This window comes from Sminthopsis crassicaudata, chromosome 3 (genome assembly GCF_048593235.1).
Source record: "Sminthopsis crassicaudata isolate SCR6 chromosome 3, ASM4859323v1, whole genome shotgun sequence".
Taxonomy (NCBI): Eukaryota; Metazoa; Chordata; class Mammalia; order Dasyuromorphia; family Dasyuridae; genus Sminthopsis; species Sminthopsis crassicaudata.
The window spans coordinates 650,583,100-650,605,004 of record NC_133619.1 but is presented as its reverse complement, the minus strand read 5'-3'; the positions used below and the strand labels follow the sequence as shown (position 1 = coordinate 650,605,004).

Below are 21,905 nucleotides of genomic sequence, written 5' to 3'. Positions count from 1 at the left end.
GGCTTGAATGCTCCCTAAAAATAATGAGCTTGTTCCATCTGGGACTAGATTTACTAATCCTTACAAAATGTTGGGAAAACTGACAAGCAGTCTGTCAGAAACCAAGACCCAGATGTTTTGGGGGTAGAGGGAACATAGTCTGAAGCCTTAGGATTTTTTTTTTTTTTGGTAGTAAGTTTACTTATTTTTAATACACATTGGTTTATGAATCATCTTGGGAGAGAAGAATCAGAGCAAAAGGGAAAAAACATGGGAAAAACAAAAAAATAAATGAATATAGCATGTGCCAATTTATATTCAGAAAAAAAAATTACATTCAGTCTCCTTAGTTCTTTTTCTGAATGCAGATGGCATTTTCTGTCCAAAGTCTACTGGGATTGCTTCAGATCACTGAAGCACTGAGAAGTCCCAAGTCTTTTGGAGCTGGTGGTTGCACAATCTTGCCGTTACTGTATACAGTGTATTCCTGGCTCTGCTTGTTTCGCTCAGCATCAGTTCATGTAAATCCTTCCAGGACTTTCTATAGTCAGCTTGTTCATCATTTTTTATAGAACAATAATATTCCATTATCTTCATGTAAGCCATTCCCCAATTGATTGACATCCTTTTCCAATTCTTTCCTACATTTGTGTAGTTGTTTTCAGAGATACTTCTGGGGACCTGTAAGTTTTCAGTTCTTCCAAGGTTATATGGTATAAGAAAAAGTGTGTTTACTACTCAGCTGGTTGGGATATGACCACAAGCACTCTTTTCTGTGCTGGTCCCAGGGCCCAGCTGCCCTGTAGCTCAAAGTTCTGATGTGTTTGTCCTCATTCTCAAAATGAGACCCAGGACTGCGACCCAGATCCACGACTAATGCAACCATAGTCCTGCCCTTGGTGCCAGCAAAGGGCCGTTTGTGGTCCCTTTGTCACTCACTGTCCATCTGTTGGCCGAGATGCAGAAACTGCCACCATTGAGTCAGTTGGCTCCCAGATTTACTGCATTCTATTCTCACCACAATGCAACAGACCATTTCTGCTGACTTTCAAAGCTAAAGTTTTTTCACTGTCCTTTCTTGGGTTTTGCTGCTTCAGACTTTGTCTTGAGGCATTTTATTTAAAGTTGTTTGGAGGGGTTTGGGGAAGAGCTCAGGTGAGTCCCTGCCTCTGCTCCGCCATCTTGACTGTCCCTCGTGGTTCATTTGGTATAACATTTGTTATAACTGGAGATAACCAACAGAGGAAGGCCCCAGAACTACAGGGCATCAGGGAAAACTTTCGGTAGAAGGTGAGATTTTAGTTGAGACGAAGCCAGGAGACTAAGAGTTCTCCCCATCTAGGGGAAAGCCAGGGAAAATGCCAGCAGCTGGGTAAGTTCCAGTGTTACTGGAAAGGATTGTTATGGTTTGAAGTGCAAGAGGCCTGGAAAGGTGGCGGGGCTTTTGTATTTGCTCCTGGAGGCCCAGGGGCGATTGCAGTTTGCTGAGGGGGGGTGTGACATGGCCAGACCCGTATTTTCACTGCTGGACGAGGAGAGACTAGAGGCAGGCAGCCCTCCCCAAAGCTACTGCAATAGGCTTGACAGCAATTAGGATATCGGGGATGGAGAGGAGGCGTCACAGCCAAACAGAAGTGAGGAAATAGCTACGGGTGTGAGGCCGGGCCAGGGGGAGGGTGATGGTGACCCCCAGACGGGGGAGGGTGGGGAAAGGCGACGAGTTCAGCTTGGGACGCACCCAGCCAAGACTAGCTGCGCCACATCCTGGGAGATGTCCAAGGGCGCCTAGGAGGCGGGAGGCCGGAAGTCAGCAGAGAGGGATAAGGAGACGCGGGAATCCTCGGCTGGGAGAGGGTCCTGCATCCTGGGAGCTGAGCAGACCCCCGGTGAAGCGGGAGAGGAGGGAGGACCGGAGCGCAGCGTGGGGCGTCCCTGGTCAGGCCGGCTCCGACGGAAGAGAAGAGGGTGATGGACAGCCCGGGCTGGGGGGGAAAGGAGGACTCGCAGAGCCCCGGCCCCAGTGCACACTTCGCCCACTCCACGGCTGCTGACTGAGCACGCGGGCAGCCAGTCCCCGCCCCCGGGACCGGAGAAAGCAGTGGGGACTTGCTTCCTTGGGCACAGACCCCATCTCTGGCCGGCTCCCGGGGGCAAACATTAGGGGGGTATGTCGGGAGCGTCAGTCTGGAGAATCAATCCCGAAAGTAAACAGGGAGCATTCTCTCCCCCCTACCCCCCCATCTGTCTCTCAACTCCAGAGTCCAGACTGTCGCCCCCTCCCCCCTGGGGCTGGGCCCGAGGCGAGAGTGGAGACCCTGGGGAAGGGGCTGAGTCAGGGCCGGGCTGCTGGGGAGGAGAGGGAAAGCCTGTTGTGGGGGTGCACATTTCGAGGCCGGGGAGGGGGCAGGGAGGACTGCCTTGGTTGGGATGTGGGGGTGGGGGCACTGGAGACTGTGGGGGGCGGGGGAGGCCCAGGATTCCTGGGTCCGGGGGTGCGGGTGGCCGGACAGAGAAGGGCCACAGGCTCGTCCCGGTGAGGCAGGCTGGGGGGGAGGGGAGGTCGCGATTTGGCGGTTTCCTCGCGGAGGGCGGGGGGCCCGGTGAGGGCAGGGGCGGGGACGCTCGAAGCCAGTTTTCAAGTGGAAGGAACCGCTCAAAACGTCCGAGTTCGGTGCTCCAGGCCGCGGTGCCGGCGTGGGTCGGAACTCGGGACCCTGGGTCTCGGCGGAGGGATGGAGGGGAGGGTTTCGAGCCTCGAGCGTCCACAGGAGATACTGAGCTGACTGAGCCAGACGGGTGAAATAGGTGAGCGCCTGGAGACCGGGGTTAACTACGCGGAGCAGCGGAAGTGGAGCGCGCTGCGGGGCTTCTGGGAAATGTAGTCTCCGGATCCGCGCATGCTCAGGATCGCAAGCTACGGAAGGAGGTGGGGGGGTTGCGTGTGTGATGCCCCGCCCCCTCTTCTGCCGTTATCTTTAGCTTCCAGCTACGCCTCCTCTCCCGGACAACCGGGTTCATCCCCAAGGACACCCCTCCCTCCCATACTTGGGTCCTTGGACTCCAACTCGCCCCCGCCCCCACCCGGGACCGTCGGGGGCTGCAGGTCCTTCTGATGGAGGGCGGGGTGATGGCTCTTTCAGAAACTGTCCCTTTCCCGCTCGAGTCTGGGCTCCCCTCTCATCCCAGCCCAGCTTCAGTTCATACACATCGTTTCTCCATCTAGTCTTTTTAGAACTTTCTGGTAAAACCGTATTTCAATCCATTATTAATGTGTCACGACTTCCAGCCGCGGGTCCCTCACTTCAGTCTCCACAGGATTTTTGACCACGTGGGCTCTTTTCCGTTTTTTGATCGTGCTGAGGTGCCGCGGGCTGGCGGACGCGTTCCGGGCCTAGGAGGGCGACCCGCGCAGGAGCTCTCGCTTCTCAGGGCGCCGCCCCGCAAGTGCCGTCCGTGCGTCCGTCACTCGTCGCCCCGCCCAACGTGTCATTTTCAGCTTGGGGCCATCGGTCCTTTTGAGGGACTTGGATAAGAAGTGGTTACAGAAGTGGAACTTTTTTTTAATGTATGGTTATTGATAACATGGATTTCTTCTCCGGAAACTACAAAGGAAGAAATCAGTATCAGGATTCGTGTGCAAATTGCTCCGCATCATTAGTAAAGCTTGTTTAACTTTGTTGGCTTCTTTGGGATGGGGGGGGCGTTTGGAACTCCGGGTTTGGCCCCGGCGGATGTTCTGAAAATGAAAAAAAGCTTTAATAAAAATAATTAGTAATTAGGGGAAAGCAAAAGAAACAACCCCGAAGGACCCTCCGCCCACGGATTGGCTAAGACGGGAGCAGGGAAGCGACCCCGCGGGAGGGGGAGCGGAACCGGGAATCCCCGTAGAAACGCGGGAACGCCAGCCCGGAGGGACTGAGGCCCCGGGCTCCCACCCCCAGCGGTCACGGAGAGCCAGAACCCGGAGGGGCGGGGCAGGAAGGAGGCGGGACGGCCCGGGGGCGGGGCAGGGCTGCGAGGCGGGCCCGAGTGTGGGCGGAGCCCGCGGCCCGGGAGGAGTCTGGGGGGAGAGGCTCGTTTTTAGTGGCCCGGGCCTGCACGTGACGGAGGGCCGTGCTGGGGAGGGGAAGCCGGCTGTCCGAGGTCCTGCCTGGGGGAGAAGGCCTGGGGCTCCGGGCCGGGAGCGGGAGCTGCGGCCGCCTCCCTGCTGAAGCGGCCCCGGGCCTGCAGCTCCCGGGTAGGTGGGGCCTCTGGGGGTCTCGTCCTCGCGCCGAGGGTCCCCCCCCTCCCTTGTCCAGGCCCCCCTTGCGACCTAAGTGGCCTGGGGCTCCATCCGCAGCTCCCCGCCGCCCTCCCGCCAGGCCTCCCTCGGAGGGACCCAGGCCCCTGCCTCATTGCCCCGACCCCAGAGCTCCTGCCCGTGCCCGCCTCCTGCCGGCTCCTGTCGGACCTCGGCCTTTCCTCTCTCCAGTCTCCTTCCAGCCTCCAGGAGGAGCCTCCCTGCTCCTGGTCAGAGCCCAGCACAGGCTTCCTGCTTCCCTCCTGGGTTCTTGTGTCCCTCCCCCGGCCCCTCTCCCTTCTCCCCCCGCCTCCCACCTCCTGCTTCCCCGGCCCTGCTCGGCCCCTGCAGGCCACTGACCTCCGCTCAGGCTTGTGTCTGCCTCGGGCGCCCCGGGTCATTGCCCCCCCCCTAGGCCCAGCAGGGAGGGTTGTCTGGAGTGGGGGGGGAGGGGCTGCAGGGAGGGCTCTGACTGCTCTGATCCCCTCTGGGACACCTCAGCCCCCCTTCTGCCTCAGGGTCCCTGTGGAAGGAGGGGGCAGCAGCAGAGGAGGGAGGGAGGGAGGGAGGCTTCCTGTCCAGACCATCCTCATTCCCAGCCCGACCCCTCCTGCTCCCTCCCTGTGGGAGGCTCTGGTCCGAGGGCAGGGCCGTGGACTTTCTGACTCCTGTGGGACTCACTCCCTGTCTGTCCCTGCAGGCCTGGAGAAGAAGGGAGAGCCTGGCAGCTTCTGGAGCCTGCAGAGGACCGAGGCCTGGCCCGAGGAGGGAGCCGGAGCCGGAGGAGATGGCCCCCAGGAGCCGCAGACCCCCAGCCCGGGTGAGTGCCGTCTGCACACGGGTGTCTTCCCAGCTCTCTCTGAACCTTCCCTTTACCATTTCTTTGGCCAAGTCAGCGAACTTTTAGAAAGGCCCTACTGGGTGCCAAGCTCTGTTCAACTTTCCTTACATGCAAAGGAAGGAAAAACTACTCCTACTACTCCTCAAGGAGCTTCCGGTTTAATGGGGAGATGTCATGTCAGCAGCGGTGTCCCAGCAAGCTCCTACAGGGCAGAAGGGAGGCCCTCTCCCAATGAAGGCCCTCGCACTGTTGGAGAGCAGGAAAAGCTTGTTTTCAGAGGGCAGACTTTAGTGGAGGCTGGAAGGGAGCCAGGAGGCCCAGGTGAGCAGGGAGGACGTTCGGAGCCATTGGCAAGGCACAGAGTCAGGGGGTGGAGGGTCCTGGCCAAGGACCAGCCAGGAGGCCGGTGTTCCTGGGTTAGAAAGGAAGTGAAGGAGTAAGGAGGGAGACGTCTGAAAAGGGGTTGGGGCAGTTACATAGTGTCTGCTGTGCGCACGAGCAAAGGCTGCTGTCGAAAGAATTGTCTGGATCCTTGGTAGAGACAGCCTGAATATGGCGGCACAGGGTGCCAGACAGGGACAGTGTCAGAAGGAGCCCCCATGTGCCCCGAAGCCTGGACCAATGGCAGTCTCTAAACCAATTATGAGTGTTCTCAACAAGCCAAGGGCAGATCAATAGAATGGAATTAAACGAAGGAAGGCACCAGAATGAGAAGGACTTGTAAAAGGTAACATTTTAGTTAGGACTTGGCTGGAAGCCAGGAGACAGGGATGAGAAGAGGGACAATTCAAATAATGGAAGACAGCCAGAGAAAATGCCCTGCAAGCAGAGGTGAAGTGTCTTCTGGGCCAGGAAGGAGGCCAGTGTCATTGGATCACAAGGAGGTGTCAGGAAACAAGGTATAAGAAAGATGGAATACCATGTGATGCCATGATGGGCTTTGAATGCAAGGGGATGCACTCTGGGGGGGGGGGGGAAGCCAAGTTCATTGAGGAGAGGAGTTACACAATCAGATCTACAATGTAGGAAAATTGCTTTGTCAACACATGGAGGATCCGTTGGAGTGGGGAGAATCTTGAGGCCGGCTGACCCAGCAGCAGAGGGAGGGAGGGAGATGGTGGTTGGAGTGTCAGAGGAGAGAAGCAGGTGTATTGGAGCGGTAAAAGTCACAAGCTTTGGTCTTGACTAGATAAGAGGCTGAGAAATGGGAGTTGAGAGTGATACACAGTTTTCTGAGAGCTCAGTGTTGCCTTTGACAGTGAGAAGGAAGATTTTCTCAATTTCCTGAGCTCGAGGGTATGTGTAGACATTTTACTTCCCATAAGGAAATTGGCCATGTCTTCCTCAGGAATCAGATCAAATCAGATCAGATCCATCTCGGTTAATAGAATATTACCTTTATTATTAAGGAAGGAAACTTTCTTCCCTCTTCTTGGTTACTCTTACTTTTATATAACCAAATTTCAAAATTAATGAATAAAGGCAATTAACAAATGAAAGAAGTCATAAAGCAAAGGCATAATGCTTTGGCTATGAACATCACACCCAGAACCACCTCAAGCGCTCAGCATAACAAGTTGTTTTTGTTTAGTCATCTTTCAGGATCATGCACCGCAGCTTCTTTTTTGAAGTGGGTTTTCTTGGCAAAGATACTGGAACAGTTTGCCATTTCCTTCTCCGGATCATTTTAAAGATGAGGAAACTGAGGCACACAGGATTAAGTGACTTGCCCAGGATTACACAATCAGTAAGTGCCTGAGACCAGATTGGATACTGCAGGCACAGGTTTCTAGCTCTTGTACTCCTGTAAGGATAGAGAGCTGTTTCCCCATTCCCTGGAAATATTCTCTGCCTCAGTTCAGTCTAGATTCTGATTAATATCTACTAAGGATGCTTTTCATGGTTTCACTTGGAAAAGACTTTATTTCAGCCATTTAAGAAATAACCTAGATCTTTTCTTTTTGTTAACTCTCTTTTCAGTTATCTCAGGAAACATTTTATCACCACCACCCTCCGAGTATAAATTTGCCAGCATCTCACCAACTGTTCATGGGATTTTCTTTATAACAAATCACTTAAGTCTGTTCTGATGAAGAAGAAATTTCACTTCACCTTTCCCTTTCTCCTCCAATGATCCTCATATATCTCTGAGAGAACATGTAATTTCTCTGATTCCATAGGGAGAAATAATTCCCAGAAACATATATCTCAATTTCTCTATGCTCGATATTCCATTGGGCTTTTCATGACTCTGGTTCTGAGTGTTGGCTCTGACACTCATCAGGGCTATGACCTTTGGAAATTTCCCTTTTCTGTGCTTTTGTCTCTTCCCGTAAATCAATGAGGGTTGGACTAGTTGAATTCTGAATTCTCTTTCAGTATTAATTCCTATTGTTTTTGATGGTTTAGGAGTTGGTGACATTCAAGGATGTGATTGTGGACTTCACCCCAGAGGAGTGGGCCCTTTTAGACCATTCTCAGAAAGAGCTGTACAAGGAGGTCATGGTAGAGAATGCCCAGAACCTGCTCTCCCTGGGTAAGGAGCACTGAATCCAGGAACATTCCTTCCCTAGTGTGCAGGGTTTCTGGCATTTATCAATGATGAGTAAGACCAAAGTGCTGATCTTTTATGTCCAAGACAGGGTTTTCCTGGTTTTTCTGTAAAAGGTCTTTGTGTTGTATGATAGGGAGCTGGGGGTTTTCTTTGTTGTTCCTGAAGCTGTCCCTTACTGGTTCTAGGGGGCCTAAAGTCAAAGATCAAACTAGTGAATAATCTTGGATTTAGAAGTAATCTCAGAGATTCTAGTCTAATGTCTACCTGAATGTAAATTTTTTTCTGTCAAATCTCCACACCTTCCTCAGGAAGCTTTTTCTTGGAGATGGACAGTGAAAGGCACCCCCTCCCTCCTTAGATAGCCCCTTCCTTTTGGTCTAGTCTTTGGAAAGTTCTTTAGCAAGCATAAATTTGGAGTCCACTGCTCCTAGTCTTATTCTCAGAAACCTAGTTTATTCAGTGTATCCTTGTTCTTGCTTTATACCTCCCCAGAATCCTTGCACCAATGGTGGGAAAGGAAAGGAGGGGAATAAGCATTTATATAAATCCCCAATGTCCCAGGCACTGTGCTGGGAGCATGTTTTAAGAATGTTATCTCAATTTGATTCTCACAACTTGCTTATGATATAAATGATGGGATTATATCCATTTTTACAATTGAGGAAACTGAGGTAAACAGGTTAAGTGTCTTGTCTGGGGCAGTTAACTAATGAGTGTCTGAGATTGGATTTGAACTCTTAGCTTCCTTGGGTTCTCTTCACTGCACCAAGAGTTGCTTTTTAATTTCTAGGTAAATCTATGGAGTTAATTCATCCTTTTATGAAGGAAGAATTTTCTGATTCCAAATGATCCCCCACCAAAGCTCCCAACAATAAATACCATGGAAACCATCCTTAAGATGTCCCGGGAAACTCCTGTAACACTTCTTGCATGCCCCCTTTCCCTAAAAGAATGTCTCTCCATCCTCCCCTCTCCTTATTCCCCATGCCCAGGACTTCCAGTTCTCAGAGCAGGTTTGCTCTCCTATTTTGAACAAGGAAAAACACCATGGATGCTGGTTCATGATGGCCCAAGAAACCTTTCCTGTCCAGGTGAGTGAGGTGAAAGCAGGTCTGTGAGGGCTGCTATCACAAGAGGTAACTGCATGGCACAGTGAAGGTGGTGGTAGACTTGGGGACAGAAACAATTGACTGGCAAATTCTTTTTTTAGGCATTTTTTAGCAGTAAAATCCTGAAGTCATCAAACCTCTCAACCTTAGTTTCTCCACAGTGAAATGAAGGGTTTGGACTCCAGGGCCTTTTGCCGCCTTTCTAGTGAGCAGCTATAATCCTAAAAGATCCATTGTTTGGATCTTGGGGTCATGGAACTCTTTCATAAGTATCTGGAAAGGGATTAGGCTCTCTAATACAAGCTCTTTCCTAGGCCTTTAAGTCAACAAACAATTTTTAAGTGTTGGGGGGATTCAAAGAATGCCAAGGGACATCCCCTGCTCTCAAGGAGCTCACAGCCTTGTGGGAAGACAATATGGACAGAACTATCTAAAGATTAAATTTCCTCAAGAGAGGGAAGGTATTTCAGTTAGAGAGTAGAAGAGATTCGTTGTGGAGGGTGGGCGTTAGCTGGGGCTTCAGAAAATCCAGGGCATGAGGGGCAGCCAGGGAAAACCCACAGAGGTGGTTTGTATTGACCAAGAAATAGAAAGGACGCTTTGCTACTGAATTTTAGCATTTGTGAGAGCGAAAGGAGACTGGAAAGGGAAGAGAGGGACAGATGATGAAGGCTTCTAATAGCCCAGCAGAGGATTTGATATGTCATCTGGTGCTAGGGAGCCACTGCAGTTTGTTGAGCAGGCAGTGACATGGTCAGATGTGAGCTGGGTAGGGCGCTAATTGATCTGAAGAGAGATCTGAGTCATTGAGACCAAACAGCAGGTTTTTAGACTGTCAGGTGGGAGGTAACTGAGTTTAGAAATTGGTGGTGTTGGAAGGCAGGAAGAATCATCAGGACTTTCTGGAAGATTGAATGTGGTGGGTAGGGATGGTCTGAGTGCCCGAGGGCTTATGGACCTGCACAAGTAGGAGGGTGACCTAGGGAGTATTAGGAATGGAGGAAGATAGCAGGATTGGGGAAAAGATAATGAGTTTAATTTTGGACATGGCAGGAAGAGAAAGCAAAATGGGAAAAGTGTTACCAAAACCTAGAGAGAAGAAAGCATTAAGGGAGAGGGGAATGGGCCACAGTGTCAAAAGCTGGAGAGAAATAAAGAAGGATGAGGCTTGAGAAAAGGCCTTTTGGTTTAATAGGTAGGGAGGCAGCTTTGGAGAGAGGAGTTTTAGTTGAATGATGGTGTTGGGAGTCAGTCTGCAGAATTTTGTAGGAAGTAAGTGTAAAGGAATGGGGGACCCCAAATGCAGATGGCCATCTCTGGGAGCTTAGCCGTGAACGGGAGCAAAAATATAGGACGATATCCACTGGGAATGGATGGATCAAATGAGAGTTCTTTGTGGCTTGGGAAGCAATGGCTTCATTTGTGGCAATAGGGAAGGGATCAGTAGAAAATGAGAGACTGAAAATGAGTGAGTACATGGAGATGATAGAGTAGCAATATGGTGGAAGAGTAAGCGGGAAGGAATGAGCTCATTTGAGCATATTTGCCTTGTCAAGCAGGAGGGCCCCCTGTTCATGAGGTACTTGTTAAGGGAGAAAAAGAAGGCTTCTGATTTTTGGGAGATGAGGAGGAGGTGAGGGAGCTCTTGCTAAACACCCAGTTTCAATGAAATTAGGGGCCAGGTTCTCAGCTTAGAGGGTTGGTGGGAACAAGCCTCATGGGGGAGATGAAGAGCTGCTGTGATGAGGGGGATGGAGTTGGTCAGGGAGCTGTCAGTGGGTCTCCTGGCCATAGTGGAGGCCCAGGCAGCGTGCTGTGGTGGATCCAGGCTTCGTGATTTTCTCTCACCCCATTCAGCAGCACGTGAGTAGGAGGGAAGGCCATTGTCATCCCTGGGAATAATCCAAAGCTGAGGTTGCTTAAGTTATCGCGTATGTATGTATAAGAAAACCTTTCTATGGAAAGAATCTTGACAGATATAACCTTCTTGTCTACCAGTGACAGAAAAAGTCTTCTGAATGACTGGCTGATATTGCTTACCAGTTCCTTTGAAAATCTATTTGCCAATTCCAATAGATTTGGGATGGAGAGAGCCATCCCCATGCAGAGAGAGAACTGTGGAAATTGAACGTTGATCAAAGCAGAGGATTTTCACCTTTTTGTTGTTGTTAGTTTGGTTTTTTTTTTCTCACTTTTTCCTCTTTTGATCTGATTTTTCTTGCTCAGCATAACGAATTTGGAAATATGTTTAGAAGAATTGCATATGTTTAACTTATCAGATTGCTTGCTGTCTTGGGGAGCATGAAGAAGAGGAGGGAGGGAAAAATTTGGAACACAAGATTTTGCAAAGGTAAATATTGAAAACTATCTTTGCATATATTTGGAAAAGATAAAATACTGTTAAAAAAAAAGAAAATCTATTTGCTAGATTGAAGAATAGAAACCTAAGTGGAAGATAAATTCTAGTCATAAAATAGTGCTATAGGGCCTCTTTTTGTGGAGCAGTTGTGATGGTCCATGGTAAGTTCAAGAGGGCTCATAATGCACTCATGATTTTCAAAGAGTCTGCCATCTGTGCAAATATTATCTGGGGATTGTTCTACTGATGTGATGTGCTTACAAGGTGACCCTGGGAATGAGGGAACTGCTCTGATGCAGTTCCAGAAAGCAAATGACTATATGTGTGTGCCTGGGACCATCCATTAGGAATCAATTTGCATTTGAAATTCAAACTTTTCTGACTGTTGGGAAACAATTTGATGTCAGGTTGAGAAATGGAAGGAGTATGTTGTAGTAAATTAGAAATAGTCAAAGTTATATATAATCACTGCCTGATCGTGACAATCTGGAATCATTGCAGAAAGAAAAACTATTATGCTTGAAACATGAACATGGTTAGTGTTTCAGAGGAAAATATTTACATTATTTAAAATCTTTGTAAGAAAATTGGGCAATAATTTTCTGCTCAGTATTCCATTAAATTTTTTTTTTCTCAAACCTCTTAGATCATTATTGTGAATCCTCAAAGATTTTGTCAAACATAAAATAGGAAGAGCTGCCATAGGATTAATAGTGAAGCATGCTAATCACTTCTGGAAGATTGTCGCTTCCTGACAGAAGGGGGAAAGGTCCAGTATAAGACGTAGTATTTTTGAACATAGGAAATAGATGGATTTTTTTTTTATCATGTTCATTACAAGGATTTTGATTTTTTTTCTTAAATTAAGGATCCAAAACATTTAAAGATACATTTAAAGAAATGGATAATGGTTATTCTAAAAAAAGTGAAGTACCAGAACAGAATATAGGTATGCCTCAGGTGAATACAAAAACCAAGGTTGCAGTCATGATATGGTCTTAGACTTGAGAAAGAAAAAGTAAGATTAAAAAGGATTACCAGGGAAATTAAACTATGCTTGTAGACACGATAATGAAATAATATAAATGCTTACTATATATGTCACAAGTGGCATATCTGTTGCAATAAAAATTTGTGATTAAAAAAAAATTGAGGCACCAAAAAAATCAGAGCATAATCAACTTATCGGCAAGACTAGCATTTATTAATAAATAGGATCCAAGGCTTCCTAGTAGCCAGGGATTCATCTGACAGCAGCACAGCATTATCTGTACCTCTGACTGGACTGTGTCTGCCAAACTTAAATAGCTTGTTTGAATGTGAAGAATACTGGACCCATTTGGAAGATGGACATTCAAATTTTGTTGCAGATACTTAGAGGTGTACCTTATCTGAGTCTCAGGCAAAGAGCTAAGTCTTCTCTACTTTCTTTTTTTCTCAATAATATTTTGTAAATATTGGAAAATACTTGTAAAAATAGTTTTCAGCATTCATTTTTTTAAAACTTTGTGTTCCAAATTTTTCTCTCTCCTCTCAACTCCCCCCTTCCTGAGACAGCAAGCAATCTGATATAGGTTAAATATGTGCAATCCTTTTAAACATATTTCCATACTTGCCATATTGTGCAAGAAAAATCAGACTAAAAGGGAAAAATATACAAACAAAAAAAGTGAAATTATGATGCATTGATCCACATTCAGTTTCCATAATTCTCTCTTTGGATGTGGATGGCATTTTCCATCCTAAGTCTATTGAAATTATTTTGAATCACTATATTGTTAAGAAGAACCAAATCTTTTACAGTTGATCATCACATAATGTTGTTACAATGTACAATGTTTTCCTGGTTCTGCTCACTTCATTCAGCATCAGTTCATGTAAGTCTTTTCCAGAAAGGATAATTTTCTACACTTATTTTGTAAGAGATTTTGAGCTCCAAATTTTTTCTCCTTCCCTCCCTTCTCCCCTTCCTTTTTCACCCTTCTTTTCAAATAGTAAGCTATCTGATTTATCTTATACATATGAATCATTTAAAACATTTCCATATTAGTCATGTTGAGAAAGAAACAAAGGGACAAAACAAAAGGGAAAAACTACAAGAAAGAAAAAAAAACAAAAATGAAAATAGTATACTTTGATCTGCATTCAGTCTCTGAATGTAGATGTCACTTTCCATCCCAAGATTATTAGAATTGCCTTGAATCACCACATTGCTGAAAAGAGCCGAGTCCATCACAGTTGATCATCATACAATCTTGTTACTGTGTACAACATTCTCCTGGTCCACTCATTTCACCCAGGATCAGTTCATGTTAGTTTTTTGTGGCCTTTCTGAAATCAGTCTGTTCATCATTTTTTACAGAACAATAATATTCCATTATCTTCATAGACCATAACTTATTTATCTTTTTCCTAACTGATGTGACAATCCACTCAATTTCCAGGTTTTTGCCACCACAAAAAGAGCTGCTGCAAACATTGTTGCACATGTGAGTCTCTTTCCCTCTTTTATGATCCCTTTGGGATACAGACCAGCAGAGACATTGCTGGATAAAAGAGTATGCACAATTTTACAGTCCTTTGGGCATGGTCCCAAACTCTCTCCAGAATGGTTGGATCATTTCATAGCTCCACCAACAATGTATCAGTGTGCCAGTTTTCCCACATTCCCTCTTAACATTTATCATTATCTTCTGTCATCTTAGCCAATCTGAGAGGTGTGAAGTGGTAGCAGAGTGTTTCAAGACTTCTCTACTTAATGGTATCCACGGAATCATAATGTTAATCTTTTTGAATCCCCCAAAATATGCTGACAAAGTTACTGAAGGACAATGATATAGAAGTATATATAATCAATAAGAAGGAAAGTAATGTCCAGGAGCCTGGGCTAGAACTGATTTGGTATATTAGCCAGGTCATTCAGCTATTCTGAGCTCATGGCCTAAGTTGTGAATGTAATGCTTGTGTTAGGTTTGTTGTGAGGATCTAATGTGATTGTATGTGAAGAGCTTTGTATGTTAAATCCTCCTGGGAGTATGAGCTAATAGAATTTTCAAATAATCAACTCTGCCCACTTAAATTTGAAGACCCTTTTCCTTCCCTAGGGAAATATATAATAAAGCAGTTAATTTTATGTCAATGGAGGGAACAGTATAGATATCCATATGTATGTATATATGTGAATATAGATATCTATATATATGCGAGAGTATAGATGTCCATATATATGTATAAATATATGTTTGTTTCCCTCAGATGGAGAAATGAGTTTTGAAATGAAGGAGACTACCACCAAGCTGAGCATTTCTGTGGAACAATCACACCACCAGGGATTCATAAATAATGGTCACCACAACCTCAATTTGAGAGGAATTGGTGATTCTGATATCAAGCTAAGGAAAAACCAAAAGAATCACTGTGAATTTGATAAAGATGGAAAGAGTTTCGGACAATGTTTAGTCCTAATTCGCTATAAGGAAAGGATCTCAGGGAATGAATGCACTCAAGGTAGTAAACATAGGGAATGCTTTACTGAATATGTGGAGCTTGAGTCTCATGAGAAGCCTTCTGAAGGGCAAACTTATCAGTGTAATCAATGTGAGAGAACGTTCAGGTTGAAATCAGATTTAATTAGACATAAGAAAAGTCATGGTAGAAGGAATGAAGGTGATAAGACCTTTTATTGTAATTTAAAGCTCATTGACCATCAGAAAATTCAAAATGGAAAAAAATATTATGAATGTAATGAATGTGGTAAAGCTTTTAAGGGACAATCACCCCTTATTGGACATCAGAAATGTCATGCTAGTGAAAAACTACACAAATGTTTGCAATGCAGAAAGGCCTTCAGGCAACAATCATCCCTTATTTCTCATCAGAGAATTCACAGTAGAGAGAAATCTTCTGAGGATCATGAGGGTGGTAAAGGTTTTAGTGAAAACTCATCCCTTATTGTACGTCAGAGAAGCCACACTGGAAAGAAATCTTATGAATGTAATCATTGTGAAAAGACTTTCAGAGAGCGCTCCCATCTTACTCATCATCAGAGAATGCACAATGTGGAGAAGCATTATGAATGTAATCAATGTGGAAAGACTTTCAGCTGCAGTTCTAATCTTACAAAACATCAGAGGATCCACACTGGAGAGAAACCTTATGAATGTAATCAATGTGGAAAAGCTTTCAGGTGCAGTTCTAGTCTTAGTAAACATCAGAGAATCCACACTGGAGAGAAACCTTATAAATGTAATCAATGTGGAAAGACTTTTGGAAGAAGTTCCAATCTGTCTGTACATCAGAAAACCCATACTGGAGAGAAGCCTTATGAATGTAGTCAATGTGGAAAAACTTTTCGACAGCATTATAATCTTTTGGAACATGAAAGAATTCATTCTGGAGAGAAGCCTTATGAATGTAATCAATGTGGAAAGACTTTCAGATGCAGCTCCATTCTTGCTATACATCGGAGAGTCCACACTGGAGAAAAACGTTATGAATGTAATCAATGTGGAAAGGCTTTTAGAAGGAGCTCTGGACTTGCTATCCATCAGAGGATTCACACCGGAGAGAAGCCTTATGAATGTAATCAATGCGGAAAGCCTTTCAGATGCAGTTCTAGTCTTGCTGATCATCAAATAATCCACACTGGGGAGAAACCTTATGATTGTAATCAATGTGGAAAAACTTTCAGAGGCAGATCTGGTCTTGCTAAACATCAGAGAATCCACACTGGAGAAAAATCCTAAGAAAATGTTAAATGTGGAAAATGTTTCAGAGGGAAAGAGATATATCTCCAATCTTGCAGAATATCAAAGAATCCACATTGGAAAGAAACAGTCCATACTGGAGAATTATCTTATAAATTTAATTAATATGAGAAGGCTTTCAGAAGGAGGTTCAGTTTTGCTGATCATCAGATAATTTATACTGGAGAGAAATCTTATAACTGTAATCAATGTGGAAAGACTTTCAGAGGCAAGTTTGTTCTTATTAAATATCACAGAATCTGCACTGGAGAAATATCTTAAGAATGTGTTCAATGTAGAAAACCTTTCAGAGAAGAAAAAAAGAGTTCCAATCCTGCTCTTCTAGAGAGAAAGTTTATGAATGTAATCATTATGGAAAGATGCATCACTAGTCTTGTTGACCATGAATGTAATCAATGTGGAAAGGTTTTCAAATGCAGCTTTACAGTGGAGAAATGTCATGACTAATCTATGGAAAAAGACTTTTAGACATAGCTCCCAGTCTCACTCTACATCAGATAATTCACACTAGAGAGAAATCTTATGAATGTAATCTATGAGGTCAAACTTCTAGCCACTGTCATCCTTTCTTTCCTATCTAAGAATTCATAAAAGATAGAGTTCATAAAGATAAAAGATAAAAATAAAATGTAATGAATGAGAAAGGATATTCAAATGGAATATAGAGGTTGTTAGACATCAGATATTCTGGGTCCAGGCTGTGGGAAAACTTTCAGCTAGAAATCATCTGTAGTAGTAGTAGCAGTGAGAAACCTTACATATTTGCTCAATTTAGAAGGGGGAGATCCCTAGATGTCAGAATATGCATACTAAAAGAAAAAGACTTATAAAACAATGATTGTGAGAAATCTTTTACATAGAACTCATATTTGACTGTACTTTGGAGAAATTATATTGAAGGTAAAACAGGGATCTTGTTAAATCAAAAGAAAGGGGGAGATGTTAGGTTCTTACTAAGTGCTAATGAGATAATGAGATGATAGGTTCTTACTAAGTGCTAAGTCGGTACTTAACAATTCTCTAGTTCTGGCCTTTAAGAGAAGTTTTACCCCTTTGAACTTCTGGGGAGGAGTTTACATGTTTAAAAGGAGCAAGTTTATTGGTAGAAGTAATTTTCCTATAAGCCCTTGCGTTATCCCATGCCTATTCTCTGGGAGGATAAAAGAAGGGCAGCATTGGGTCTGAGAGAATCTACTCTGGGTTAGAGTTGTGACGCCAGGCAGGCTGAAAGGAGACCAGTCTGATTTGGGGAAGGACAAGAGCTAGAGGAGATTCAGAGCTCCCAAGAAACCTGCGCACAGAGGAAAATATTTTACAGATCTCCTCCCAAAGAATAGGCACATGAGAACTCAATGGGGCATGGGGAAATACTTCCACCAATGAACTTGCTCCTCTTAGAATTCCTAAGGTGTAAACTCCCTTTAAAGTCCCGAACCAAAGGTCTGAGCCAGAGAACTGTCAAGTCAACCTGAGTTCTCACCTTGTCACTGTCCAAACAACCTGAGTTCTCAACTTGCAATTGTCCAGACAACCTGAGTTCTCACCTTGTAATTGTCCAGACAACCTGAGTTCTCACCTTGTAATCCTAACATCATCTGATTAACAAGGGAAGATGTCTTGTTTAGAAAACTCAAATTTCATACTGTGCATTAAGTCCTATAAATTTAATGGTTTTTTTCTCAGAAATATTGTTTTTTAGTACTCAGTAATCGTCCATAGCATTTATATACCATAACTTCATCAGCCATTCCCCAATCGATTAATTTTTACCTGTTTCCTATTTGTTGACACAAAACATTCTGGTGTATTTTGTTAATCTTTGGACATTTGTTTCTGATTTCTTGAGGATGGCAAGTGGCACAGTGGATAGAGTGCTGCTTCTAGAGCCACAAGATCTGAGCTCAAATCGTTTCTGACTAGCTGTGTGACCTGGACAAATCATTTAACCTATTACTGCCTCAATTTTCTTCTTCAATAGAATGTGTACACCTACCTCTTACAGTTTATTTAGGACCAAATGTGATAATACCTGTAAAATGCTTTGTAAGCATTAAATCACTATTTAAATGCTAGCTGTTATTTTTACTATTATTATTATTCAGATCACAAGTCATAGCAGAATCTTAAAGATGTGGACAGTTTAGTCACTTTTCTTATAATTCAAATTGATGTTCAGAACATGTGTCATGTTATCACAGTTATCCTATCATCAAACTGGTTTTAGAGTCAGGAAGACTTGGATTCCCTTCCTACCTCAAATGCTCTCTAGCTATGTAACTGGGCATGGAACACTCTCTTTGTGTCTCCATTTGCTCATCTCTAAAGTGAGGACTTTAATGACTCCCATGGTCCTTTTCAACTCTAAACCTGTGTTCCCGTGAAAAATGTATTCGTTGTCTCTTTCCACATTTTCCAGTATTCTAGGAAAGAGGCTTACCAGGGCTGAATCTGAAACTATAGCAAAAAAGATTATGAGGTACTTAAAAATAGAAATCGTGGGAAAAATGAACAGGTTAATTGCAAACTATTTACAAGGAATTGGAGGCTAGAGACAAGGTGGTTGAGTGAGACCAATGTGCTTGCCTAAGTTTTGCAATACACCTGTCTTTAACAACTTAAATATACTTAAAAAAAATAATGAGCAAAAGAGAGAACAAAAATCTCAATGAATCATCTTTGTATCCCAGAATATTTTAGGAAGTCATAAAGAAGTCTGTAGACAGAGGTGGGATCTGATTGGGAACATGGTGTACTGGAACTGGCATTGGCTATGGCATTTGGAGGTTTTCTGCAGCAAAGGCAGAAGCATTAGGGTGGTAAGAACACTGGTCATAAAGCTATGTCAGGACACTGCTGAGCTAGTATTTGCTGAACAAAAAATCAAGAGACATTTGACAGTACTGTCACCCATGAATAATTTGTGGTTAGAATCACAGGTTGGAGAGGTGTAATCAAGGTTGTAAGGTATCAGAGGCCCTACCTGTGGAGGGACCAAAGCACAGAGCAAGAGGGCAGTGATCAGACCTTTTCCTGAACTACTTTGGAAGCACTAAAAACTTGGAAGCCCATAGCCTAACAGCAAAAAACAGTAGAACTTAAAAGACAGAAGCTCAGGTGAGTCATCCATTGCAGTGGTGAAAAGAGTCCAACGCCAACATGAAAAGTCCAGAAATAATCTGGAAAAATGAGCAATTAAAAAAAAAAACCTGACCATAACTAGCTACTACAGGGGACAGGGAAACTCAAGACCCAAATGCAGAAGGCATCAATGACTTGGAAACATTTAGAAGCAAAGTCTCAAAGAACAATGCAGATAGGAATAAATTCAATAAAAAAATTTGGAGAAGCTATAGAAGGCAACAAAGGTTTTGAAAATCAGAAAAGGATGGTAGAGGGAAAATGGGGAAAATTATTTTTTTTTAAATGGAAGAGAATTATAGCAGCAGAATGAATAGAATAGCTTAGTCAAAGAAGCACAAAAATAATTTTAAAAAAAGTCCTTAAAAATAAGAATTGGCCAAATGGTAAAAGAGGTGCAAAACTTTACTGGAAAAAGTAACTCCCTAAATATTAGAATTGATCAAGTAGAAGCTAAGAATTCTACAAGATATTAAAAAACAACAGGGAAATACAATGAATAACAACACAATAAAAAGGTCAAAAACTAAAAAATAGAAGAAAATATGAAATATCTCATACTAAAACAATTGACCAAAAAAAGGGGATATTTTGAAAATTATTAAGACTACCTGCAAGGGATAATTTAAAAAATCCTTGATCTCATATTTCAAGAATTTATAAAGGAATACTCTTTAGGTATCTTTTAACTTGAGGGCAAAGTAAAAATTCAGACAATGTACTGGTCATTTCCTGAAAGAAATCCCAAAATGAAAACTCCCAGGAAACTTTTAAACAAAATCCACAGCTCTTAGGTCAAGGAGAAAGTACTGCAAGCAACCAGAAAGAGGATTCAAGTACCATGAAGCTGCAATTAGAATCACATAAGATTTAGCATTTACTACCTTAAGGATTGTAGCATTTGGAATATATTTTGAAAGGTAAAAAAGGTAATAAATAAAGTTAAGAATAGTCTGCTCACCAAAACTCAACATAATCCTACCAGAGGAAAATGGATATTTAAAAATAGAGCACTTTTATTCATTCCAGAAATTTACAGCTAAATAGGAAATTACACATTTAAAAACAAAATTGAAAGAGTATAGATGAATGAGAAATTGTAAAGAACTTGAAAAAGTTGAAGTGTTTACATCCTCATGCAGGAAGATGATATGTGTATCCCCTGAGACCTTGATAATTATTAATGCAGAAGGTGACTACTTAGACGAGTTTAATGGCTGGGATGATCTAAGAATGGAAGAGTGAGAAAGATGGATGAATCTGGAGAGAAAGGAGAGGCAGAATAGGCAAAGTTATTTCATAAAAAAGTTGCTCAAGGAAGAGGTTTTACAATGGAAGGAATACTGAATTGGTTTAAAGTGCAAATGCATATATGTGTATGTATATGTATTCTTAGTTGGATAAATGAGAAGAGGAGAGGCTAAAAGAAAGGGGGAATGAGGGGAAATATATCATATTCAGGGAAGTTAGGGTTAATGAATAGAAAGAAAACAAACTTTTGGAGGAAAGGACAGGTTAAAAAAACAGAAGAGAATAAAATAGAGGAAAATGCAGTTAGCCACTATAATTATAAATGTATTGAATTTACCTATGAAATGGAAGAATATAATAGGATGGATGAGAAATCAGATTGCAACTTTATATTGTTTATACAAGAGACCCTTCAAATAGATGCTCATTGAGTCAAAATAGTGACTACAGCAGAATTTATTATGCTTTAGCTAAATTAAAAGGCAGGAGTAGAAATGATGTCAGACACAGCAAAAGGCAAAGTAAGTCTAATCAAAAAGGAGAGGGAAGGAAAGTACATTTTTTCTGAAAGATAGCATAGATAATGAATTACTGTCACTATTGACCATACATGCACTAAATGGCAGAGCCTCCAAATTCTTGAAGGAAAAGTAAAATGATTTATAAGAGGAAATAAACAAGACTACACTGATGAGGGTGTCAATTTACCCCTTTCAGATTTGGATAAATCTGGCTACAAAATAAATACAAAGGAATTAAGAAAATGAATTTTAGAAAAGCGAGATATGATAAGACTTCTGGAAAAATTTGAGAATAGAATGAAATACATCAATTTCTCACTTATGCATGACATCTTCACAGAAAATGACCATGTCTTAGGCTATTAAAAACTTACATCATATGTGGAAAAAACAAAAATATAAAATGTATTTTTGGAGAGGAAGGTTGATAATGTTATAATAATTATATTTAATAGAGGGCCTTGGAAACATAGTTTTATAATTAAATGGAAACAATCTATTCCTAATGAATGAGTTGATTCAAAAAAGAAGATATAAAACAAGAATTTCACAAAAGATAATGATAATGAGACAACATATCAAAATTTTTAGATGCAACCAAAAGAGTTCTTAGGAGAAAATTTCTATTTCTGAACACTTACCCCAGTAGGAGATAGAATAGTTCAGTGAATTGGGCATGCAACTGAAAAATAACCTCTCATAAGTGCAAATGAAAATTAAACATCAAAATAGAAATCCTGAAAGTTAAAGGAGCAATTAATAAAAAGCATTGTAGTAATCGATAAAAAATTATGATGTTAAATTATTGGCTAATTTGTTTTAAAATAGAGAAACCAAATATATCAAAAATGAAATATGAGTGAGCAACCAATGAAGACAAAATTAAATAATTAGGAACTATTTTGCCAACAATATGCTAATTTAATTCACAGTCTAAATGAAAAATAGAAATTGCTCAGATTAGTAGGAGACTAAAGAGAGTATTTTAAATAATTCTTAAGAAAATAAATTTTAAAAAAATACAAAAAAAAAGAGAAAAGAAATTTAAAAGTCATAAATGAGCTCTCCAAGGAAAGGACCTCAGTAGCAGATGAATTTGGATTTTTTT

The 21,905-nt window shown here is 42.9% G+C and overlaps 2 protein-coding genes across 3 annotated transcripts in view; both read left to right on the top strand.

Moving 5' to 3' along the window:
• Positions 1-4,110: 4,110 nt before the first annotated feature.
• Positions 4,111-21,905, top strand: part of LOC141564635 (zinc finger protein 74-like) — a 101,211-nt gene continuing 83,416 nt past the window's right edge. Inside the window, exon 1 of the mRNA XM_074307354.1 lies at positions 4,111-4,488. The gene's annotated coding sequence lies outside the window, so the exon portion shown is untranslated. The remainder of the gene's footprint in view (positions 4,489-21,905) is intronic.
• LOC141564639 (zinc finger protein 679-like) lies at positions 4,483-21,027 on the top strand. 2 transcript variants are annotated; one of them, XM_074307364.1, is made up of 5 exons: positions 4,483-5,078; positions 7,509-7,635; positions 8,646-8,744; positions 10,989-11,112; positions 14,377-21,027. In XM_074307364.1, the coding sequence occupies exons 1-4, from the start codon at positions 5,046-5,048 to the stop codon at positions 10,991-10,993; spliced, it is 264 nt and encodes an 87-aa protein (XP_074163465.1). In that variant the 5' UTR covers positions 4,483-5,045; the 3' UTR covers positions 10,994-11,112; positions 14,377-21,027. The 2 variants fall into 2 exon arrangements, with proteins under 2 accessions (XP_074163465.1, XP_074163464.1); XM_074307363.1 differs by lacking the exons at positions 4,483-5,078; positions 10,989-11,112 and adding exons at positions 5,121-5,420; positions 13,566-13,610.

What these genes read in the sequence shown, in the direction of transcription:
- LOC141564639 (XM_074307363.1), top strand. Translation starts at nt 7,602, where the DNA reads ATGGTAGAGAATGCCCAGAACCTGCTCTCCCTGG. An exon ending in CCAGAACCTGCTCTCCCTGG is followed by an intron (nt 7,636 to 8,645) that starts GTAAGGAGCACT and finishes CCCCATGCCCAG; the next exon opens with GACTTCCAGTTCTCAGAGCA. An exon ending in CTGCAAACATTGTTGCACAT is followed by an intron (nt 13,611 to 14,376) that starts GTGAGTCTCTTT and finishes TGTTTCCCTCAG; the next exon opens with ATGGAGAAATGAGTTTTGAA.